The 26412-nt window shown below is 40.2% G+C and overlaps 2 protein-coding genes across 3 annotated transcripts; one reads left to right on the top strand and one right to left on the bottom strand.

Annotated features, from left to right (window-relative positions):
- Positions 1-1443: 1443 nt before the first annotated feature.
- Positions 1444-7917, bottom strand: rnf167 (ring finger protein 167). Of its 2 annotated transcripts, none has more exons than XM_046411228.1 (10): positions 7802-7917; positions 5994-6124; positions 5797-5877; positions 5562-5699; positions 5382-5469; positions 5180-5270; positions 4912-5017; positions 4425-4518; positions 4235-4315; positions 1444-3897 (listed from the first exon to the last, which is right to left on the bottom strand). In XM_046411228.1, exons 2-10 carry the CDS (start codon positions 6096-6098, stop codon positions 3476-3478), a joined length of 1206 nt encoding a protein of 401 aa, XP_046267184.1. In that variant the 5' UTR covers positions 6099-6124; positions 7802-7917; the 3' UTR covers positions 1444-3475. The 2 variants fall into 2 exon arrangements, with proteins under 2 accessions (XP_046267184.1, XP_046267183.1); XM_046411227.1 differs by having other exon boundaries at positions 7650-7879.
- Positions 7918-14673: 6756 nt separating this feature from the next.
- LOC124071052 (olfactory receptor 52D1-like) lies at positions 14674-15624 on the top strand. Its single transcript, XM_046411483.1, has one exon. It carries the CDS (start codon positions 14674-14676, stop codon positions 15622-15624), a length of 951 nt encoding a protein of 316 aa, XP_046267439.1.
- Positions 15625-26412: the final 10788 nt, after the last annotated feature.

Here is a 26412-nt window from a genome sequence, read left to right as displayed (position 1 = left end):
TATCTTTGGACTATAGTTTCACTACTATTTCAAATATTTGTTAGAAAAATTAAAATGAAAAATACAAGTCAAAATATAATTTGTTGTTATGGTACATTTAAAAAACTATTAAGACCAAATTTTCATTGGTGAAATTCAGGGAACAATAAATAAACTAATAGATATCTTTTAAAAACCTAAAAATCTCTACCTTACCTCAATGTGGTCTTGGCGAATTTCTCTTGAATCCAGCAGCACAAATACAGATACAGTCAACAATAGCAAGAACGGTGATCTCTGCACAGAGGAGTTTGACAGCAGTGACCCAGGCATCCTTTCTTACAGCTGCATCGGTCAGTACCCAGAGAAAGTTCAAGTATTTCTAATGTTTTAAAATGCAGCACCACCAAAGGCTCGAGGTTCCTTTTGAGGAATAACCCTTTACAGATTCTTTTGCTTTAGGGACTCATTTATGTTACGTCACGTCACAACTCATGTACATATGCCTCAGTGCCACTATATTCATTTCTCAGCTTGTATGGAACAAACTTAGAGAGACATATCAGCCTACAATACTCCCACACATGCCATAATCCTGCCAATGGCTAAACTAAGTACAGGTACACCCTATCCGGTTAGTTTTAAAAGGTTCATTCAACTCAAATAAGAATGTGTCTTTTCTTCCAAGCTGTGGGTGATGTGATTAAAGGTACATGAAATGGAGAAATTGTAAAGACACGAAGCTTGTTAAGAAGGATTTTCATTAAGTGCCGGAAGTCTTAATGAGCCATCATCACAGCCAAAGGTCGGATAGCAAAACAGCTCATAGTGTTCATAATACATAAGCTCACAGTGTAGGGTGTCCTTGCTCCAGGTTAATTAGTTGCTGTGAAGCTCACATCAATCAGATCAAAGACCATGTATTAATTACCAGATCCTTTTCTTAGGTTTGCCATGTTTTCAAGGAAGTGTGGTCCTTTCATCATTATTCATGAAACTACCTATAACTTGTTATGGCTCAGCACACTGGGGGCAGAGAGTGAAGAAGACAGTGAGGTTACATCTGAAACCTTAAAATAAATCCTTCTCTCTGTTCAAACAACGGAGCCACTGCCCTCATCAGCTCATACTGTCAGAAAACACCTGGTGCCAGCAGACGTCCTGTCCTGCAGCTCTTTCACCGCAGCTATACTCACCTTCCAGTTTCACCACGGGATCAATAAAGTCATTCCTGGATTCTGTTCAAACACCCAAAGGAGAAATGTCTTCCTTCTGTCCACTGTGCCCAGATGATGAAACATAAAGCTGAAGCACATCCAGCCTTAAGGATTTATTCAAACAAATGTACATTCTCAATCAAATTATCAAACTAAAGAAACATGATATAGGCTAACATATGTGCTTTAAAACTATTTGCTTTTTATTAACTTAAATGGGCCATTTAAATAAAAAGTGCCACCACAGTCCCATTTCAAACTCATTTAATCTTCCACAAATCACACATTAGGTGCAGCTTTCCACAGACTGTGTTTAGACATCCCAATGATGATCAAACCTTCTTTATACAGGGAAATTATACTTGACACTGTACATTTATTAATTAAATGTGATAAACTAGGCACATTCTAAAAGAAAAAGGAAAAATTAATAATTTGGGGATTATATTTTTCCATTTGTTTCAGTTAATCTCCAGAATTGAGACATATAGAGAAAAAGATTACAGTACAAAAATCATTTGAAGCATACCATAAATAGGAAAGCAGCTGTTCTATTTTATAATACAGACTACTGCCAACAAGTCCCAATCAAACTATCAGTCTAACGTAAGACAGAATGTATTGATCTCACTGATTCCCCTCTTTATCACTCCAACATGAAAATGCAACTTAGTGAAAAAAAAAAAATCCTCAGACAAAGAATTTTTATGCATGTTTGCTCTGCAGCTGTGGTGTTTGGGAGGGATACGCTTGGTCCCCGATCTGATGCAGTATAAATATAAATTAGGTTTCAAATTGAAGTTATACAGTAGAACGTGTTAAACAACTCATTTCTATGATAGAGGACAGCAAATTCAGTTCCACACCCTGCAAGATAAATTCCAGTTGTGAATTTATATCATATTAAGGTAAACACAGCATTTTAAGGTTTCTATTTTTACTGCTCTTTATATAAGTCAACAGTGTGGACCCCACCCAAGAAAGAGAAACAAACCATATCTGTTACAGCCGCTGAGCAAAGGATGCAAATCCAACGTGGAAGCTGGATATCCATATCAGCATGAGCACATAACATGTGGAAACACAAGCTTTCTTGTCCTTACTGACATAGAAAAACAAATGCATTTTTAGTCCAAGTAAGATCACTGCTCTCTAGCCAGCAGTATTAACTACAGCTAGACATCAGGAAAACATGTCTTTTAAATCTCCAAACATTTAATTTAACATACACATATACATCAAGGCCAATGTAAGGCAATGCTTTTTTCCCCCTAAAAACACCTCCAGGGTCCCACAATTCAACATGTGTTGTGTATAAAAATGGAAAAACTTCCATTAAATATTCGAGGATCTGATTCAAAACTATTTTTTAAGAGCAAATCCCATTAATTATAATTATGTTATTCATTTACAACACCAACTGGCTTTTAATTTGATGCTATAAACCTGAGTTTGTTCATCTTGACAAACTGGATAAAAGTGAAAGTAAAAAAAAAAAAAAAAAGAAAAAGAAAAACCTTAAAGTGACCACACAGTATTATCTATAACAATGTAAAAGCAGCAGAAACGTATATCACCTTCAGAATTCTGTATTCGCATATCTTACTGTAGAATCTGAAAATAATGCGCCATTTCAAAGAACTTTAAAAAAATGTGACAGCTAAAGGGGGATTAAAAAAATAAAATAAAATGAAGACAAATTTTTACCTTCCACTTGCACATCCTTGTTAGGATACAAAATTGGGGAAAAGGACTGTCAGATATTTAAAAAATATGTGATTAAGACAAAAGAGAGTCTTCAGATTGCACTAATCTTACACAGAGAACCTAGAAGATCGACTTTAAGTGTGAGCACAGAGTTCTGCTTAGCAACACAGGCTTCATCCACTAGAATCACACTCTTACTCTTACAGCACATTAGATTAACGAGACATTTAGACCATTCTCTGTGTGCAGCAATAGTGGTTAGGTCATGTGGCGTCTTAAAATTATGAATTACAACATGCATTAAAAGCGAAGGTCTACAGACAAACACAAGAGAACTGGAGTGAAAGTGTGTACTGTATAGAAGTGGGTTGACACTCTGTGTTTTGGTAAAACCCATCAATGCCAGTGCTGCTTGTGCTTTGACACCAACAAGTAGACCTCCTAACCATGGATCTGAAGCTATTTTAAAATACAGTGTGATATCAGTACACCTGATGACACAAAGACCTTTTTTTTTTTCTTCTATTTTTTAGATAAAACTAACTGATCTCATTGCAGCTAAGTTCCAGTCATCAGATCTCCACCGTATTCCTACGAATGAGAAGAGCAGTGTCGTCATCGGTGGGGTGCGTGTCCTCTCCTGCATCATCGCTTTCTGAGTCCGTATCCTCCTGGGGGGAGTGGTAGTCTTCATAGTCGAGGATGGGCGAGTCGCAGCGTGCAGGGGAGGCCAGGCACTGGGCAGTAGTGGTGGTGGTGGCTGAATAGACTCCCGGGCTCCCCAAGGGAGACGCCGGGTTGGAGGGCCGCAGCAGAGGCGTGCGCTCTGAGTCTGCTTCACCCTCTGTCCCTCCGTCCTCCCCACGTCCTCCATTTTCCTCGTCTGAATCAGACTCGGAGTGCTCTGGGTTGTTCCGAGTGACGCGCTGCTTGCACACAGGACACGTCTTCTTGGTCTGTGTGAGCCACGGGTCTACACACTTGCAGTGGTAGGCTGGTAAGCAGTAAAGAAGAATTTAGAGGCTTTCTGTTTCTAACGTAGATAAAATACACTGCAGCACATCAGGAATGGGCCTTTTTAAAATTTGGAGGAAAAAAGGACAATTTCGCTGTATGAACATTTGCTCCCTTGCAGTACAACGCTGTACTTTTAAAAACTGGTACTGTATAGGTACTGATACTTGCAAGCTGGGTGCATTTAGGTACTTTGTGTTCACATAATAAAATAGCTTATTGTGATGTAAATATGCACATTATGTGGATCAGTTCAGATAATTTCCCAAAGTACCATAACAAACAAATTTCACAACTACAATTTATAAAATATTTACCATGTGAACAAGGCAAAACTCGCAGCTTGTCTCCCTCTTCATACTCATCCAGACAGATTGCACACACATCATAGTCATCCCCTGAAACAAAAAGGTACCACCTTAAATCACACAAATAAGACAAATATTATTTATGATTGATATTCTTTAAATATTCTTGAACGCAAAGTATGACAGGAACAGCTTTTACCTTTACGGAACCTGTGGGTTGGAATCTTCTTCAGTTGTTCCTTAGACAGACGATTTTTCCTCATCCTCTTTCTGTACTGAACACAGCGTATAATCTGGACAATACAAAAGGATGTTTTGTTAAGGACAGCATGAAAATTACTCTGATACCCAACATGCATGCATGACTTTGTTTTTGTTCATGTATGAACCCGCTGCTCACAGTAAGTAAGAAACGACTGATTTGGAAAACAGATTTTCAGGATCATTAGGTCACTCTTTGGCAATACAAAGAGGCATACTCAAGGCTTGCTTCTGCTACCTACAGTGCAACTAGTCAATAACTGGAATCTGGATGAAAGAATAAATACATTACAATGTTTTATGAAAATGATGGCATAATTTCCCTTTCAAAACTAACAGCTGTGAACTTAAAAAAAAAAACATTCAAGCACGTGCTAGATACTGAATAAACACCCAAGGAGGCATCAAATTGCATGCATACTTACCAAGATGACGCACATCACAATAATGATCATGCCAATTACTCCAGTGAAGGGAATAAGGTAATATGAGAGTGGAAAAGCAAACTCTGGCTTGAGGATCACGTAAGCCCTGCAGGCCAAGGAAGGAAGCAATGCAAATTACCATAAGCACCAGCTCTAAAAGAGGTCAAATTTATTGGTTTGTGCAAATCTACCAGTCACTGTTAAAGGTTGGTTTATTGTTGAGTTTGAAAAATTCATGAATTAGTTTACAAAAATGCTGAAATGTTACCCTTGTTCTGGGATTATTAAATTCCTGAAAACTTCAGAGGCGTAGTAGCTGGTGAATACAGAGGGGATCTCAATCTCTTCTGCAATGGTCTCTGAAGAGTAAAGTAAAAACAAAACAACAAGATTAAAATGTTAGGTATTTGAGTAAGATTACAGGCATGTGTTAGGTTTAATAATGTGTACATTTTATAAAGTAGAATCACCATTGCTGTAGTTCATATTGAGCAGAGTGTCTGAATACATGTTGTGAACAATTGCAGCACTGAATCCAGCCCGCTGTGCATTCAAGACCTGGAAAAAAAACCCAAACAAAACAGTTCCTCATATCAGACCAGTTTGCTTAGACACCACAACATATTTAATGACACTCAAACATTACTGACCTTAACATCAAAATTGCAATCATAACGCCTGATGAGGGCAATGAATTTGGTGGTGTTGGCATCGTAAAATGGTGGCAATGGAGGAGGAGGGTCTATTGTTGTACAGCCATTTAGCGGACGGGACACCACCAACACCCCCTTTCACATAAATGAAAAAAAAAAACTCATTATAACACACCATGACTTTGTTTTTTTTTTAATGCTTTATGTTCTCCATTCTCAAAAACTCTCTCACCATTACTCCATCTTTAGGAAGTGGGGCACCAAACAAGGCAGGCAGGTCCTCAAAGAACATGGAGGTCACATTGCTATAATGCTGTGAAAACAATACATAAATAAGTACTGACATAACCTCTACAGGAGAATCTGAAGAATCTTATTTATATCTAAATATTATCAAAGTCCATGAGCTAAAGCTCCAAGATTACTTACAGCATAGATATAGGCATGTGTGGGTGAGGGAACCAGTACACTGCAGAAAAACACTATAAGGACACTCCATCGAGCTCCAACGCACCACACGCCAGCAGGAACCATCGCTGGTTGCTCACAGTTGCACTAAACTGTGAAAAAACATATGACAGCAGTCAGTTGATGGCTTCAAGTCTCAAGCTGAAGCCAATCTTGTAGTCTCAGTACAGCCTGGAGTTAGCATACTAATACAAACAGACGATTCAGGTAGTAAAACTCTGTAAATGTGCACACGAACATGCAAACGAGGACCTTTAAACTGGCTTGCCAGCAAACCCTGACATGTACTCTATTGTGATGACTGGGAGGGAAAACCTAAACCAAGTACTTGTGATAAGGACTGTGACAATGTCCTCTAAAGGCAAGTTTTTACCAACAAAGGAACACGTAAAACACTAAATGCCCTTTACTGACTGCTGGTTTGCGGCAAAATGTTTTGCAAAAACAAGTGATTTGCAGCCATCGTTCTTGTTCAGAATGAAAACAACTTCCAAATCCATAGCATTTTTAAGATTCAATCCATCATGACTGTGATTTTCTAATTCTATTCACATACCACTGAATCTCCTTATAGGTTTTTACTACAACCCCTGACCACAGTCTTATTGGCTATTCTGTTTACAAAGCCAGGCAACATAAATGTGGGTAACTGAAATCAATAATGTTAATAGCATTGTTCAGTAATTCAGCATTATTAGTTTTCCATATGAACGGATCTCAGGGGTTGGATCGGAACAGACGCAGCTTCCACATACGTCCATATAATTTTAAATGTTGTAAAGCATGATCAACACACATTTCGAGGGTCTTAAGTTGCAACAAATATAGCCCAGAAACCTCTTGGCCTCAGGTCTAGTCAACACTGTTGTTCTTGTGTACACGTAACAAACTTATTTATGTACAGATAATCAGGTTTAAGAAGGCAGCTGTATTAGGACAAAGTAAAATAAGCACAATGCTCGGGTTATTTGTGCTACTGGTCAAGATGTTAACACAACAGACGGTGAAAAGACGCATTCACGTGCCCTGTGTTATTAAGCTACGACTTTATGGCAGCAGTTATCGATTAACCCATTGTACTGCCAACATTAAACAAGTACGTTCAACCCACGTGACACCATTTGTCGTTGAAGTTGCCTAAAGAAAGTTATCGGAGAAACAATCTGCTGCTGTCGCAATGCTAAACCTGTTATCCTGCTGGCTAATACTGTTTCCTCATCACGTCCGTAGAAACATTAGTTAGCCTATCGTTACTCCGATTAATTGGTTAAGTAAGGTAAATTAAAGTGCTGTAATTCTCTGGACTACCATTACTTGTTGTTACAGTTTCATGTGAAAGATAACACCATGTCAAAAGTCATCGGGGTAAATCAATGTTATTGAGTGTAGTTAGGTACGTATCTTAGTATGCTGCTAATACTGGCATCATTAAGGTTGTAATCTTACGTTTTCCCAATTGAGTTTCCTCGCCTCATTGTGTGAAACGATTAAGCTTTCTTTTACAACGCCCTAATACTTTCTTGACAATCCTTTAATTCCACCACAAAACGACAAAAACAAAAAGGATTAACGTTAGCTGACGTTTGGCTACTGTTAGCAGGCGTTAATGTTACTTACCAGTTACGTTACGTCGTCTCTGTGATAGATTACTAGATGTCTTCTTTGTAGTCCGTGTACATCGTATGATACACGGTTACTACAGTATAAACCAATTATTTAACCACAGAAAAGGAGACACTGTTCCTGTAAGATCGTTTCCCCAAAGTTACCTTAGCTTGGTGCTAGGTTTGTTTGTTATTGCTTCTTGCTCCCAAGGTCTTCTTCCTGTTGTTATGTCAAATTGACTCACCAGCATCTTGACCCACAGCGCCACCAGCGACCAGCTGTGCAAACAACACTGAACAGAGTGCTCTCCTCAATAAACCATGTACATATTGGTCATTTTTTTAAACTAAATTTGAAATCGCAAGTCTGATGAACACAAACGAACTTTTAAAAGCCTGTAAACATCCTATAGACTGATAACACGAAGTATGTTTGAAGGAGAGATTTCACACTGATTTCAGGTTGTATTTCATAGAAACAGACACAGACTGGTTTCACACCACCCACGGGTCACATGAATGAACTTCCTGTTCTTCTGGCATTTGCTTTAAAGACTGGCCTGTTGCTTGAAAAGGTCTTCAGTCACCAGGCCATAACTTCTTCAACATTGCCCTCTAGTGGTAGGAAATGAAAACACTGTCACACACAGTGTTTTCATCGTCTATTAGTCTGTCATTACTTAGTCTTAGTTCAACAAATGAACAACGAACAAACTGCAGTCCAAATAAATAAACGCTGAGCTGTGAGTTGTGGCCTCAGTTGGCATCTGAAGTGACACACTAGTCAACAGACTATGAAACATTCTTCACTGGATAAGCTTTTCGTAGGAAATCTAAAACTGTGTTATAAATTTCCCCATAATGTTTCTGCATTTCTGAGTAAATAAACAGAAGCTGAGGATGCTGATGCTAAATTTTGTTTTTCTGTGATGCTACCACACAGTGACCTCTCTTGAGTCAGGCACCCTGTGGAGTAATCCCTCTGCTGCCAGTGTCAATGGTTTCACCACTTGGGGGCATCAGTGTGTGCATTAGATTATCACTACTCCTAATGTAGGCCCTATGACATTGGGTCTTAAAGACATACATTAGAGCTGAGTGAAAGCCTCTTCAAAGTGTTGCACTACCTTCTGCCTGCTGGTCTCAATCCATATTATTATATTCTTTGTGTGCTTTATTGGAAGAATTGTGAATTTGTTGCATTAAAGTGTACAGTACAACGAAGAACAATGTGCTATAATCCACCTGGTTTGTCAGCATGTACTGCCAGCTGAGTATTTGGGTTAACAGGTTAGGCCAAATCACACAGTTTTCCGGTTCCCAAAATGCAAGGAGCCACTTGTCCTTGGGGGCTCCAGTGTAATAACTTTATTTGAGGTGGCTGTAGACTCAATACATAATCATACCACTAAATTATGCATCAGTGATGATGTAAATATAATGAATGACTAATGTAACACCTGGATTTGATGTCGAAAAATTAATTTGCCAGCATGCAGCAATATATGGTGCACACTGCCTAACAAATCCAAAGAAGGATTAGAAGATCTTAAGCTGGAGATCTCCACTATTCTTGTTGTATACCATAGTGCGGTTTATATTATGAATATGAATGTATGCAGATTCATTGCATAATTATGTATGCATTATGTAAACCAAAAAAAAATGTAATGTTAATTTATAAAACTCAGCCATCTTTAACATGATGACACACAGCTCACACAGATGGTTAGGGTTGCTTTCATCAAAATCTCTTATTGACCCTTTTGAAATGCAGTCACAGTAGTGTATATGGACCGTACTTATACAGCGCTCTCCTAGTCACGGGTGTACACTGGTCTTTAAATATCTCTCAGCTTCCACTGAAGCTGTATGTACATGTCTCTTTTTATTGCTTTGTTGTTCAAATGGAGCTCAAATGGGTAATATGGGGTAAAAAATAATGACATGTCAAGCTGGCCTCTCCTTTTGTATAGTTGCACAGTAAATTTTTTAGTGCTAAATCAACACAGAGAGAGTCAGTTCTAATGCTATGCTGGTGTTTATTTTGTCCCAAACTTTGCAGAATTAATTTAACACTTCCTAAAGTGTTACTAATATAACTCAGATCCAGTGTTAAAATATGAACTCTCTGTAACGCTAGAGATAAAAATCCATGAGGATGGGTTAGGGTTAGGGTTTCAAACTCTGCACTGTTTCACCAATTTTGAGTGAAATCAACTTTTAACAGTGCCATTTAAACTCTTAACACTTTTGCTTAATTCTGGAAAATTAACTTGAATTTTGCTGTGTGTCTTTACTCAGTCACTCACTTAGTCTAGAATTCAGTTAATACTGGTGAACAAGCCTTTGCTGAAAGCCTTGATGACATACAGCATGTTAGAGAGCGCTCAGTTTGCTCATCAAAACCCGTTGACCCTAAACTGCCACTTATATGAGATTTATAACAACCTACATATAGTAAGGACTGTCTACCCTGTGTCATGTGCCAATAATGCATACAGCTCTAGAGCAGACAAGTAAAATCCATATCATTTTCTTCACATTATATGATTTAATTACAGACACCTTTCCATTATTTCAGGTAGTTCAGTGTGATTTTTGTCTCTGAAGCTTGTACAATAGAAAATAAGTGGATTTCAAGGTGAAATTTAGATTGCACTCTGAACTGAAATCATCTTTGGATAAAGGATGTAAAATTATGAACTGATGGTGAATCAAGAGGACCAAATCTTGGTCCTTTTACACAGCATGGACTGTAATGTGTGTGTCAGTGGATTGTAATGCAGCCAGCTCTGGCTCTCCACTTATTTTTCATTGTACATCCTAAAGTGCAGCACCCTTGTGTTCTTCCTCCAATAAAAACATGCAGCAAATTTAATAAGAGCAATTCTGAGAAAAGATGCCCAACAATGTGTGCAATTTGGTGTGTGCAAAATAAAATGTATGAAGACTTTCAACCGAGTAGAAGATTTCAGTTACACAAAATATAAACAAACAAGGAAGTTTAACTTATTTTTTACTCCACCTCAGTCATTTCTGCTGCATTAAATTCATCACAAAAAACTACAAGAGGTTAATTTAACATTCCAAGTTCACCATGTTACATCAAAATGAAAAGCCAAATATGTTTCTCCACAACAGTGTCTTCTGTCTGTGTCATCTTTGGCAAGGCTTGGAGCATGGATGGACTCGACAAGCATTCCTATCTCTGTGGCATTCAGTTCTCATAGAAAATGAGACACGCAGCACCTAGGAAAAAAACAAGAGACTGTATTTCATTTATTTAACAAATAAATGTACATAATTTATTGACATGTTGCATCAAAACTTACTGGAATCCTTTTCCGCAGCCCAGAGGTCCAAAGAACAGCTCTGTTGGGAGGCAAACCTTTCTACACACTCCACTCAGACTGGGGCAAGACCAAGGAAAGGATGCAGCCTCATTCTCTACTACTGTAACAATGGGATGGATATTTTAGCTTTATGTTTAATGCAAAAACAATTAGTCATGAAATGACTCATCTATATTCCCTGGAAGAGGAAAAATGTGCAGATTTGAAATGCAAAAACATGTAGAGAGTAGATTTTAACACAACTTACCATGAAGTAGTAGGACAACCAAGAGTGCCAAAATAACCACACGATAACAAGCCATTCCTGCGTCTGTTACTGGTGCTCCAGATTGAGGATTTGGCTGGGTGAGTTTGTATTTTGGTCAGAGGGGAGGAGTGAGGATAATATGAAGCAGCATAGTGGTCATAGTGGTATAATGGAATTATAAGCATCCTGAAGAGAACATGCTTTTCTTAATCACATTCACGAAACCTACATCACTGTGCTCAACTTGTGACGATGTGTTGTCATGAGACAAGCGTTACCAAGAAAGTACTTGTTTTTCAGCTGATTTAAAACTCATGCACATCCTTAGACCGACGACATAAGCACAGAGGCCAGCTGTTTTGACGTTTAGTGTCAGAGAAAGCATTTTCTCATTAACTGTCACAAGTGCACTTATTTCTGCAGAGGAGCATACACTTATGGGGAAGAATTTTGTAAACAGAATTAGCTTTTAAATACAATATTCAATATAAATAGTAAATTCATGTTAATCCTACCAAGAAAGAATAAATCAAGATCATATTTTAGTTTGTAGGTGTAGTTTGAATAACTGATAATCAGTTTGATCTCCTTCAGCAGATGAAAAATCTGGCCTAGTGTGTCATTTTCTCATTGAGTCATTGCCAAATCAAATCACTCTCCTCCAGGCAGAAAAAAACACGGAAGAAAGGGGAAAACAAACACATGAAAGTTAATGGAAACCACAGTCCTTCAACTGGGACTGTGATGGACAATAAATGGTTGCCCTTGTGTAGTTGATCTGAGCTTAATTTCTATTTGTGTTAACATGTTAAACCAAATGTGCTGATGTAAGCACAGAGCTCCAACTCCCAGCACCCAGGGGTTCAGGGAGGACATGCAGCCTTTCTTTGGAAACGGCAATCAGTGGCACTTAGACTATATGCTGCACCCTGTCGAGGAAGTTTACTTGCCTTGACTTTTGTCTGTTACCTCTTAGCATCTCAAGGAAGTGGGGAACAACTGCTGACATAGCCAGGCTTTAGCCAGGGGTTGGATGCTATCTCTTTTAAGGGACCCATCACACTCAAACACGGGTGGGGGAAAGGCGTCACCCCAGTGCACTCCTCATGGAAGATTTGCTTCTGTTCGTAGAAAATTAATAGAAAGCAGCACCTCTGTCCTGCTCGTGATTATTGATGTTTTTCGACACCTTTGCATATTGTTAGACAAGAAGCTGATGGTTTTCCGATGAATAGAGCTGACATGTCAATTGTGAGTGATGGAACTGAAGCTTGTCACAGCATCAAGTTCAGCTGAACAAATTACTGTTGTGATTTTCTTTGACTCAAAGGTCAAGAGCACCTGACGCACAGTTTCATCAGTGTTACATCAGTGTTCTCCAAAGGGAAAGCAATACTGTTTAGCTTTTACTGTTCGTTGTCTCTATTCTCAAGGTGCTGTCCAAAGAGGTCTCACCTGTGGCAAAACAGTAGTGCCTAATTGCTTTCTAGAGGAATGGAAACACAAAGTGGACTAATGACCTTTAATGAGTGTGTTTATCCATTTATGGCTTGCATCATCTGAGCTCAAACTATTTCAACACTATTGCTTTAACATGTGAATATGATCAATGTTAGTTTGTGGTGGAAACCCCTTGCTGTGCCCTGACATGCAAATACATTTTAAGGTATTTAGAGGCATTTAAGCTGTATAATTTACTGATTAGTAAAGGTCACAAAGAAGTAAAACTACAGTAAAAGTGGAAAATTTTAACAAAAGCTACTGATATTCAGGACTGCAAAGTGCTGTAACAAATAGCAAATAAATGTTGACTCATTTTTATCACTTTTTCTTCACCAATCTACCCAGTTATGAACGTTTTAGCATCTCATGTTGTAGCTTACACAAGCTGTAATATGTGGAACTGCACAGTCTGACAACATGCCTGCCTCAGTTAGTCATCTAGTTTGGGAAGGCCTTGTCTTAGGCGAATGAGTTTTTAGGCAGCTCCTGATGATGTGAATCAGTGTGAATTCAGTGGATGAATTCAAGCTTTTCAAAACTCATGATGCATTTATGGGTAAATCTTCTGCGCCACCCTTTAACTAAACTAATTTTTTGTCCTTTAGAACTTGTGATGCAACATTATGCTTTCTGACTTCCCTCTCACACAGTTGATCGGGAAAAGATGCTGCATTGTTTGTGTTTGTGCTTTGCCATGTTTTGTTGTAAACATCTTTGCTTGTCGTGTGGTTGACTCTTTGACCCTCCCACAGACTGACAGAGGTACAGTTGTCGAGTTCAGTCCTCACACTAACCTTGCACACATACACACATATGCACACACGCATGCACACAAACAGCCACATGGGTACACACACTTACAATGCTTAGTTAACATGGCCTTGTCGAGGCCTTTGGTATTTTACCTTCAGTATCAGAAAATTGTTATGGGCCAAACTATAACACATGCACCAAGTGCTTCCTGCAAAAAATGACATAGAATGAACATAAAAACAGGGACAGAAAATTTAAAATGCATCTTTTTGATTTACAACTATTAATGTGGGGCTTAAAGCTTAGAAAAGGCTCTGGGGTAAAACCAGGACATGAAGTCCAGTTCCCCAGATTACTAAATAGTATTTCTCTTTTTGTTTTAGAGCTGACTAGTAGGCTTTAAGTTTTGTCCTCACTTATCCTTAAGAAATTGTTTCTCATTTATTTATTGCCAAAAAATAGGCAGTAATGGATTGTTTCACTGAATTTACAAAATATTTATACTGTGAACAAGACAAAATCCAAGTTCAGCAAGCTACATGATGCATTCAGGGATTTTTTTCAAGCCTCATGTCAGAGTGACTGTGATAATTTTATATATACAGTGCAAAGAAAATTCATTTTGATGAAATGTGCAGTCTGAAATACATTATAAACATACAGTATACTATATGACTATATTGCTACGTGTCCCCTTTGCAAAGATGCTTGAATCAATATCAACAGTTTGTTTGTGTTTTCCTCAACAAACACTCACATGTTTCCTATCATGAAGCAGTTCATGTGTTCAGGAGAAATAAAACACTTTGGTAACCATGGTAACAACATTAGTCCCCACTGAGCAATGTCAAAAGACTACTTAAGGTTAGGAGGCACACGGCATGGAGAAAAGGACGACCAGTCAGGTAAATATGGACTCCTCAATTTCTCCTGAATGTGTGTCTGTCCTCTGAAGCAGTAACTTCACAGATATGTCAGTGAGCCATCATTGCCTGCAACTTAGAATGCTTCATAAAACCATAAAGCTACATATAACTTCTGGGTGATGTTTGGTACATTCCACTCTACTGCTTTGTTTTTCATATTTCCATGTGATCTTCCTGACCATATTACAGAATGTGTGTTGAATGTGCATTTATCTCTTGTTACTAAATTGTTTTTCTTTCCAGGGCTGAAAGATGGACAACATAACAGCACTAACATTCACAATGACTGCATATGCTGTCATGGAAAACTACAAACATGGCATATTTACTGTATTCCTCCTGCTGTATCTTGTTATTGTTGTCTTGAATTCACTGCTCATTACTATCGTACTCCAAAACAAGGAGCTGCATCAGGCAATGAACGTGTTCACATGTATGTTATCCGTTAACGAACTATATGGCAGTTCTGCACTGCTGCCTGCTATAATGTCTGTGCTCTTATCTGACACACATGAAATACCTGTGAAGTGGTGTATGGCTCAAGTCTATTTCCTACACACGTATGCAAGCTCTGAGTTTTGTGTTTTAGCTGTTATGGGGTATGACAGATATGTTGCCATCTGTTACCCGCTACATTACCACAGCATCATGTCTAATTCAAAGGTAATTAGGCTTGTTGCATTAGCAGCTCTATACCCAACCATTGTTTTTGGATGTTACTACACACTTACCTTACAGCTGAGCTTCTGTGGAAAATTCATCCCAAAATTGTACTGTGTGAACATGGAGTTGGTCAAAAATTCATGTTCAAATGTATCTTACATAAGTATTGTGGGACTTCTGCTCATTCTGGCTTTGGTGTTGCCTCAGGTTCTGATGATTGTTTTCTCTTATGTACAAATTTCAAGAGTGTGTAGGAAATTACCAAGAGAGTCACAGATAAATGCACTTAAAAAATGTATCCCACATTTGTTATCTTTGCTAAACTACACCATCTGTTCCTTATTTGAAATTATCCAAACTAGATTTGACATGAGTCGTGTCGCTCTCGAAGTGCGGATCTTCCTGTCTTTATACTTTGTTATCATTCCACCAGTTGCAAACCCAGTGCTGTATGGACTTGGTACTCAAGTAATAAGAGTTCATTTACTGAAACTGTTTATTAGACACAAGATCCTGCCAACAAAGGCAGTAAGTCAGTGATTGCAGCTTAACAATCTATTTTACATTTCAGTGACATTTGTAATAATTGTGTTTCAGAGCTAAAGGGAAGACTGTATTTTTCACAGTTCTCCTGTGTTTAAATTGTATTGTAAGTTATCGAGATCAAATAACATTTTAGTAGTAATGTTTTATATGAAGTAGTTACTCTCACAAGTCCATCTGGGTTACTGCAACTTTTGCTGCCCTTTTGTCCTGCCATTGAATGTTTATATGTTTGTTTTTACCAGCACTAAAAGCTGTGGTTCAAAATTGTATATTTTAAGCAATTTAAATGATATACTGTCATTGAATTTGATGATATGAATTGCTTTTGTGTTAACTTGGTAGCAAAATATATGAAAGATGTACAGTATGTGATATTTTGAGTTTTAATTTTGGTTTATATGTCACTGCATATTATTGCAAATGTCTCTTTAAATATCAGAAATTAGGATGCTTTGTGAAAAAGTGATTCTGATCAGGTGAATGCCTTCATGACACTGCAGCAGTAAATGTTTTTGGGAGGAGGATGATATAATTGATAAAAGACTTTTGCTAAATGTGACAATTGCCTTTAAATATAGTGTCAGCAAGGCCCTCATGAGTTTGTATCCATCCCCTCTTAGTTTTTCTTGTGTAAACTTGCTGCACTTTTCACCTCTGTAACCTTTAAAATTATAATGCTGAAAGATTCTTAGACCTTTGGTAGAGACTGAAAGTTGAAAATGAAAATCATGTGAGGACTGCCAAACTTAACACATCACCTGTCCTCTCAATTTAATGAGTCACTTCACATCAGCTTGTACTTTGTTGCACTGTACATGAAATAAAAGAAAATGTATTCTTATTGGGTGCTTGTTTTATTGTCATCAAAGCCAACATATTAACAAATACTGAATATATGTGATTGATATATATATATATGTGAGGGAATACGGGAAAAAATGATGATCTAAAATAAACATGTGCAAATAAATAAAGAATAAAGAATCAAAACTGCGTTGTAATTTGAGCAAGCAATAGTTCAACAATCTTTCACTACTGGAGGTGATTTAAAATCACCTTTAACATCCAAGTTGAATGAGATGGTTTAATGACTTCTATGCATTTTAAGTGTAGTCCTGTTGCTGTCTGACAGTCATGGTGTGATATTTAATTTCATTTATGCTGTAGTCGTACCTCAGTAATATTTTACCTCTACTACATGATCCATCTTATATTTTTATCATAAAGACTATTTTCCATTATCTGAAATTCAAAGCCTGAAAACAACTGCAGTTAAACATTTTTGTTCCAGTAAGTTTAGTGAGTTACCAGGATTGTTAACAAGTCTCTTTTTTTAATTATTTTTTTGACATTTACATCACACAAACAAAGTGAAGGGGAACCTCGTGTTCATTTCCTGACTGGTAACCTTCATAATATAAAATAATAAAGCAAAAAAATGAACTTTGTAAATCCCAAATGTCGTTCAGAGACCAGTGGAGTGCCAGCTGATATGCAACAGACAGGCAGCAACAGGCATGTACTCTAAATTAAAATAAAGGACTGTCAAATTACTCGCAAAGTCTAGTACTCACTCAGATTTATTTTGTCTACATCAAATATGACACATATGGATAATACAAGATTTAGGAGGTTCAACCATGAACATGCTGAGCAGCAGGATAATGACTGCAGTCAAAATGCTTGAAGGAATAACCGTAATCGCATCTCATTCTAAATACATAGGTAGCTTTGCAGCTATAATGCCTTCCACTCTTCTGGAAAGGTTTTCCGCAAGATTTTTGAGCATTTCTGTGGAAATTTTTGCCCATTTATGCAGTAGAACATTTCCGAGGTCAGACACTGATGTTGAATGAAAAGGCCTGGTTAACTATCTCCATTTAAGTTCATCACAAAGGTGTTGGATGGGGTTGAGGTCAGGACTCTGTGAGAACCAAACAGGTTGCCTTTATGGACGTTGCTTTGTGCACTGGGACACAGTCATGCTGAAATAGAAAAGTGCCTTCCTCAAATATTGAAACAAAATTGGCAGCATAGCATTGTCCAAAATGTCTTGGTATGAAATTAAAGAAAGAGTTATAAAGCATATAAAAAGAGTTTTCAAGTTGCTGTTGCAAGATTGTGTCTAAGTTGAGAAGAATATCACTTAAACATACAATAGTTTCATCGAAAGCACAAAGTTCAGTAAAAGCTTTGCCTCTTGTGATTTTCTATTGAGTTATTTAGCCGAAGGGGAGTGAACAAAGAGCTAGGGAACATTACCTGAAGTAAAACTGTGGACTAGTTGTACTACTATGCCTAAATAAGTTCTATCTATCATGTTGTGTTCAGTTTAAATCAACACATTGTTGTGACACTTTTAAACATGCCTGTCACTAAATAGAATTCTTTATCAGGCTACTGTTTGGTAAATTAGTGAAGGAAACTGGGAAGCAGCTAAATGGATAAACATGCTCATTAGCGGTCAGCATTTATCATCCCTTTGGAAGTAATTAGGAACTGCTTTATAATGAGAGTGAGACCTTTTTGACCTGTAAACAGAATAATGATCTTGGTATACAACTATGATGAAACTAGTGTAAAAATCAGGTTATTGTCAATATGGATAGTTGATAACATCAATTAAAAATTGATTTGTTGATAAAAAGAGACATTTTCCAGAAGGAGTAATCACTTAGGATTTTACTCTGCTTAATGGAGGCCTATCAGGTTAAGGCAGTAAAAAATAGGACACAGGAAATGCAGTCATATTCCAGATCAAACATTCATATAATTTGGATCTGACATATAATATTAAGAGTAAAATGTCTTTTGCTCTGTGTACTCGGGGTGTCACATCTTTAACAGTGCCAGCAGCTTTTGTCAATTCAGCAATTGTCATTCAATATCAACCTTTCAAACAGAACTGCAGTCACTGTATGATCACAGACCAAAGACAGGACACCACAAAGTGTCAAGCCCCTGTTCAAAAGCTGTTTGTGCGAACCAGCAAGCACTGAGAATACTTAAAGTGCAATGGAAGACCCCAGTATTGTGAAATGTGGTGGTCATAATGTGGATGAGATGCAGCCTCCCCATTTTGATTCTGTTTACTCTCCTGTGTGTTGGGTGAAATCAAGTGTCTCTGAGTGATGTGACAACTTTACAACTGTTAAATAACAATGCTGAGATACTTCAAAATAGGGAAACAAACTGGAGCTGACCATGGCAAGACAAAGGGGGATGATCTGTCTGATAATGCTGATTATTAGCGATGTTGTGCGACTCAGTAGGAGCAATTTGGTTATTGGCAAAGAGTCAATGATTATGGGAAATAATCATTAAAGTAAAATCAGTGCATGCTTAATACACATAAATATCGGGGCACCACCCTGTCACCAGGGACCAATAGCCAAATTAATTAATGGGAAAACAGTCTCTTAAAATTGTGAAGGATGATTCCGAGCACTGGCTGTCATGAATTCAGCTGGTATTACAAGTACATACACAATAACCACAGACAACGACAGGTTAAACTATAACAGGATTTATTAAACAGCAACAACCATCCATAGATAAGTATCACTTTGTAATAAACACTATTATAATCTAAGTTTTATCAACACACATTAACTATTAACTAAAGATAACACAGGTACAGCAACAAGAGTATATCTATATACAGGAGTGTGTGTGTGTGTGTGTGTGTGTGGGTGTGTGTGAGAGAGACAGATGACAACAAAAGTATGGAGGCTAACAAGCTAGCCAGGTAGCGGCTAACAAGCTAGTGGCTAAAAACAAACAAAATGGCGGTTAGCAAGCTAGCCAGAGGGTGGCTAACAAGCTACAGGCTAAAAACAAACAAAATGGCGGTTAGCAAGATAGCAGCTAACAACAAGCTAGTGGCTGACTACAATTAAGATGGCGGATGGCCACATGAGGGGAGGAGCTACAACCAGAATGGCGAGTGGGGAAACTACAACCAAAATGGTGGAGGACTACATGAGGAGTGGTCAGCACACCAGGATGAACAACCACATAAAGGATGACTCAGCAAACAAAACTAGTCACACGCATGTGATGACTCAGCAAAACTTCAAATGACTACCGAAGAATACGCCGGCCGTATTATTCAGAGCCAAGATGGTGATAACCAACGTGATGTTGCTTATGTGGTCACAGAAGGGAACGATGGGCGGAAGCCTTTGAGCGCCACGTACCCCTTGGTTACGGTTCGTGATCGCGTGCTCGGACTTTCGCCTCACCGTTCAGAAAGAAGAGTGTGAGGAAAGATAGAAATGAAAATACAAGAAAACACAACCCAATAAAATAATCCACTCTAATTCTTTAGAAACTCGCGTGTCACCACACAATAGCGGAGTCAGTAAACCGGAGCTTATCTGCTCAGCTATTGGTCCTTTAACTGGTGACGCGCGGTCTCGCTGAAACGGCGGAAATGACCGACCGGAAAACAAAATCAATGAATGCAGCACTTAAAAGTTACAGAAATCATGTGTAAACAACCCTACGTTACACTATCTCTGCCCAGACATAAGCCTCTTACGTTGCGTTGCTCCGATCATTCGGAGTTTGAAATAATGATCCGCTTAAACGTTCGCAGCGTCGTCCTCGGCAGGATGCTCGCGGTCCGTTATTCTGATGATGCGGAGTGTTGATCTCTCGGCGGCAGCGGAGAAAATCACCGATGAAAAAGTTAACAAACTTTGTTTCGTCCTTAACAAAGTCGGCGCGCGGCTCGTTAACGTGCGATCAGCTGATTGTTCAGCGATCCACGTCGGATGAAGAAAAAAAGGAGAAGTTACCGAAAATTACAGCAGTCTGTTTCTCGGCCTGCGAGTTGCAGAACTGTGACCCGGGATCTAAAATGATGTTAATCAAAACGTTTGATTGTTGCTCCCTTTTGGCGGTTTGGACACTTGGAGAGCCTGGAGAAGCTCTCACTGTCACAGCACGCACGGGGAAAAAGCGCATGCTGATGGTCGCAGTGACCTTTTATTACCTGAGTGACGTCACCTCGGACCCCCGTGGAGATGGCTGGCACGCAGCCAATGTCCGTGCCGGTTCTGAGTTTAAACTCAGGAATTTATGACTAGTTGCACATCATGAGTGGGGTCTCTAACAGTTGGTCACTCTAACTCAGGCTTTATGGGTTACATGTAGGCCGCTCTATTGTTCTCCAGAGCGCATGGCCAGAGATCCCAACATCCCCCCTTTGGTCTGAAGAATGGGGTAGGGGCCACGGTCTTTAGAGCAACATTCTCTAAGGTCGAATGGTCCATGTGCGCTGAAGGTGGTCATCCTTCTGGCTTCCTTCCTGTTGGCTGATGAGCAGACACAGTGATCAACAGTTCAAAGTTCACAGTTCATTGAGGCTTTAGCTCAGAGTTCATTGAGGCTTTAATTCAGAGTTCATTGAGGCTTTAATGTCTGGACAGAGTTGAGGCACAGTCTGGGCAGATATGAATAATGAGCTAACTAACTCCACAATGATTAATTGGCATTTCAACAACACATTTAACACAATTTTAACAGAGCATAGCTCAATGTAGGTACCCAAGGAAAGAAAGAGAGGAGAAAGAAGAGGAGGAGTATCAGTGAATTGGCTATGTATTCTAATGTAGCCAGCAGCTTAGTGGCTGTATCATGCCGGTCGTAGGCTAATGAGCTTTGTGGTGACTGTATTCACCAACCATAGGTGGCCAATTCACTCTGCGGGGATCTCACTTTCCTCTGTTCTTGCAGACATGGTATCCTGGCATTTTGCTAGGGTGAGTCAACTCTCAAACCACAGAGATCATTCACATCTCTAACAAATGGCTGCTGGGGCAGACCCAGTGGATATTCCTGGTTCAGGTACATGTGTTTAAGGTTCAAAATACAATGAGGAGTCTCCCTCATGATACACCAATATAAATGACATACGTGTAGTGTCTTGCCAAAACCAACATTCAAAACAGACTTCAGTTGCTCATTCTGCCAGTCTATGATAGTTATGGTTACAACAGAGCCTAGCTCTAATTTCTAGAGGTCTATGATAATGATAAGGAGGGATTTATTACCTTCAGTAAATTTAGGGACTGGTTCAATCTAACTGACTTGAAGATTAGAACATAAAAGGGTGACCCCCCTTTCCCTGAATTTGTGCTCGATTCAGAGGATGGTTAATTAAAAATGACAGCAGGTAAGGCATCCTTGAATTTAACCTCTGGTGTTGTTGTTCATGGATGTCCAATATGCAACCTGCTGAAGTGTCTGGAGAGTGGTTTTGGTAACCATGGTGACCACCACAGGTGAGTCAGGGTGTGCGTTAGCATCAACCCCCCCCTCCCCGTGGCTGGTCGGGTTAATCTATCCTAAACAGCTGGTGATGCTATAAGAAAATCAAAAGGGGAAATATATATATATGTAAGGAAAAACAAAAGCAGTTAAAGGAACAGGGTTTCTGGTGTTAGGAGTATGTTTGGGTGACTAGGCGGCCTGAGTGGTCGATCTGAACGTCTCAGCCACACACTTCCTTATAAGCTCCTTTAAGCTTTCCTCTTGGAAGTCTTCCCCTTTAAATGGAAGTGGGGCTTTGCCACCATACCTCCTACCCTGTTTGGAGTTGGATTTAAACCTGCCCTTTCTGTCTGGCTGGGGAGTGTCTTTTGCCGGTGGGCTCAGGTTTCGTGACCAGTTAGGACTGTTGGTCCTCTGACTGGGGTGTCCACCCTGTGGGCGGAGTGATTGGTATGCCGGGGGACCTGGTCCCGTTTGCATCTGGGCACGAGGCATCTTGCTGCCTTCCAGTGCCACCTCTGCAGTGGCGGACGGCTGGATCTCCAGTACCCTGGCACTGCTGTCAGCTGTCCTACTTGGGCGTACTCGTGTTTCCCATGCCAGCTGCGCGTATCGCCTCATCTCCTGCATATTGAGGTTGTTAGTGCGGCAGTGCATGGTCACGTCGTAGCGTACGCTCTCGTGCAGGTTATGGAGGAACAGAGATTTGAATGCATGTTCTTCCTCTAATCCAGGCGCATTACGCCCTTGGAAATATGCTGCTCTGAGACGCCTGTAATACTCCCAGGGAGGCTCAAGTTTCTTCTGCGTGACAGCAAAAGCATCAAGAGTGGCGGAAGCATGGTCTGTATAGTGGGAGTATTCTTCCCGCAGGGCTTGGCAGAGCGCTGAGTAATGGTCTCTGGTTCTTGGTGGGAGAGTCTCCATGAAGACACGGACGCTCCTGGAGGTGGTTTTCCAGATCAAGCGAAGTTTCTCCCGGGCAGACGCATGGGGAAGATCAAGGAGACAGCGATCTACCTCCCTCAAGTAGTCATCGATGGATGACTCCTGGTTCCTGGGGTCAAAGCTCTCTATGTCTCTTGCAAGAGATTCAAGCTGACGTATGCGCAGACCCTGTTGATAGTAGGTGCTGGCATCGTCAGAGTCATCTGAGGATTCTGGATTCCTCGAGTCCTGGTGGGAAAGACCATGACTACTCCTTCGTTGCAGAGAAGGGGTTTGGTCAAAGTGAGGGCGTGAGCGGCGCCCTAGATATGGCATGTCGGCCGGTGTGGGGCCAAAGTCCCTGTCGTCTCTCAAGGAGTATGGCTGATGTCCACCTTTCTCCAGGGAGGTTCTTCCTTTGGCAAAGTCAGGTATGGAGCGCTGGAGAGCTGATGAAGTTGCACTTCTTGTGCATGAGGCATTCCCATGCCTATGGTGGACCAGTGGAGGAGTGTACTGGTCAAGAATGATCATGTCGGGCATCTCAGTAGGGGCTGCTACCTCTCCACTAACTGTCCTCAGATCAGTGGGTGTGGCTCGAACTGTCTGTCGAGCACCCTCAAGCTCCTGACATATGGTGGCTATCCGTGCGCGGGATGCCTGTCGTTCAGCCCGCAGCTTGTCCTCCATGGTATCCGCCGTTCGCGTTTTCACCATCTCTTCTGGGACAGGGGCTGCATCTGGGTCAGAACCAATATCAGACGGATCAGGGATCAAGGCTGCTTTCACCTGATCCTCCGTCTTTTGGAGCTGCAAATTTAAATAAGGACAATCCTGCTGGATGGTCTCATTTTCCTCCTTAACTTCACTCAGCTGATCCCTAAGGTCCTTAACCTCTTGCTGTAGGATCAAGTTTTTGTGTTGCTCAGCATGATAGCCGGTCTGCAACACTGTAATCTGCTCCATATACTCTGCAGCTTGTATCTGGGCTTTACGGTGATAAAGCATTGTTACCTGACTGAGCATCTGAGAAATGAGGGACAGGTGACAAGTGACCACTTCCTGTATTTTCTTGTCACAGGTGCTAGCATTGTAGCTGTTCAGGTCACTCATGCCATTAACTGCCAATTTCACGAGGCCAGTGACTGTGGCCTGCATGTCCAGGTCATCTGCCTCTTGGGAGCCTCTAGCTCCTGGGGTGTGGGAATCCCTACTGCTCATTTTGTCTTTCCACTGAACAGACAAAACAAAAATCAAAAACTGCTACACTGAGCAAGTTTAAGTTGCACAGGTGGGCTTCAACCTGTGGCTTACAAACCTACAAAAATCAACAATGTGCTGGGCTAACTCTGGCTGCTAAGTAGTTGTAACTGAAGTTACACAGGAGCACTATACCTTATGCTAAAGGAGTTAGTGCACGTCAAAACAGGACTCACAGAACCAGGAAAGCAAGAGAACACGGCCTGTGTTCTGCCACTTAACCTAGGTAATCCACTGTCCAATCTATGGCACCTCTTAGTGCAATCACAACACAACACAACCAATACTCTTAGTACCCGTAATTAATAGTTAACAATTAAAAAAAAATGCAGGGGACGGCTTCTTCACTCTAATTCTGAGAAAAGAGGAGAACAAGGAGAATAATAAAACAACACAAAAGAGAAGAAATTCTCTAAACCGTCAGCAGCAGGTTACTGTGGTGACACTGTAACACAGCTGGAATTAGACAAACTCACCTGGGACCCCAATTATGTTGGTGGACCCATGGAAAAGTTTGGTTTTGCCTTTTTTGTTATTGTGTTTATACTGTAACACAGCTAGAATAAGACAGCCTCACACGGGGCACCAATGATGTTGTGCGACTCAGTAGGAGCAATTTGGTTATTGGCAAAGAGTCAATGATTATGGGAAATAATCATTAAAGTAAAATCAGTGCATGCTTAATACACATAAATATCGGGGCACCACCCTGTCACCAGGGACCAATAGCCAAATTAATTAATGGGAAAACAGTCTCTTAAAATTGTGAAGGATGATTCCGAGCACTGGCTGTCATGAATTCAGCTGGTATTACAAGTACATACACAATAACCACAGACAACGACAGGTTAAACTATAACAGGATTTATTAAACAGCAACAACCATCCATAGATAAGTATCACTTTGTAATAAACACTATTATAATCTAAGTTTTATCAACACACATTAACTATTAACTAAAGATAACACAGGTACAGCAACAAGAGTATATCTATATACAGGAGTGTGTGTGTGTGTGTGTGTGTGTGGGTGTGTGTGAGAGAGACAGATGACAACAAAAGTATGGAGGCTAACAAGCTAGCCAGGTAGCGGCTAACAAGCTAGTGGCTAAAAACAAACAAAATGGCGGTTAGCAAGCTAGCCAGAGGGTGGCTAACAAGCTACAGGCTAAAAACAAACAAAATGGCGGTTAGCAAGATAGCAGCTAACAAGATAGCAGCTAACAACAAGCTAGTGGCTGACTACAATTAAGATGGCGGATGGCCACATGAGGGGAGGAGCTACAACCAGAATGGCGAGTGGGGAAACTACAACCAAAATGGTGGAGGACTACATGAGGAGTGGTCAGCACACCAGGATGAACAACCACATAAAGGATGACTCAGCAAACAAAACTAGTCACACGCATGTGATGACTCAGCAAAACTTCAAATGACTACCGAAGAATACGCCGGCCGTATTATTCAGAGCCAAGATGGTGATAACCAACGTGATGTTGCTTATGTGGTCACAGAAGGGAACGATGGGCGGAAGCCTTTGAGCGCCACGTACCCCTTGGTTACGGTTCGTGATCGCGTGCTCGGACTTTCGCCTCACCGTTCAGAAAGAAGAGTGTGAGGAAAGATAGAAATGAAAATACAAGAAAACACAACCCAATAAAATAATCCACTCTAATTCTTTAGAAACTCGCGTGTCACCACACAATAGCGGAGTCAGTAAACCGGAGCTTATCTGCTCAGCTATTGGTCCTTTAACTGGTGACGCGCGGTCTCGCTGAAACGGCGGAAATGACCGACCGGAAAACAAAATCAATGAATGCAGCACTTAAAAGTTACAGAAATCATGTGTAAACAACCCTACGTTACACTATCTCTGCCCAGACATAAGCCTCTTACGTTGCGTTGCTCCGATCATTCGGAGTTTGAAATAATGATCCGCTTAAACGTTCGCAGCGTCGTCCTCGGCAGGATGCTCGCGGTCCGTTATTCTGATGATGCGGAGTGTTGATCTCTCGGCGGCAGCGGAGAAAATCACCGATGAAAAAGTTAACAAACTTTGTTTCGTCCTTAACAAAGTCGGCGCGCGGCTCGTTAACGTGCGATCAGCTGATTGTTCAGCGATCCACGTCGGATGAAGAAAAAAAGGAGAAGTTACCGAAAATTACAGCAGTCTGTTTCTCGGCCTGCGAGTTGCAGAACTGTGACCCGGGATCTAAAATGATGTTAATCAAAACGTTTGATTGTTGCTCCCTTTTGGCGGTTTGGACACTTGGAGAGCCTGGAGAAGCTCTCACTGTCACAGCACGCACGGGGAAA

The sequence above is a fragment of the Scatophagus argus genome, chromosome 14, assembly GCF_020382885.2.
Source record: "Scatophagus argus isolate fScaArg1 chromosome 14, fScaArg1.pri, whole genome shotgun sequence".
Taxonomy (NCBI): Eukaryota; Metazoa; Chordata; class Actinopteri; family Scatophagidae; genus Scatophagus; species Scatophagus argus.
The sequence above is the reverse complement of the archived record's forward strand: the minus strand, read 5'-3'. Positions and strand labels throughout refer to the sequence as shown.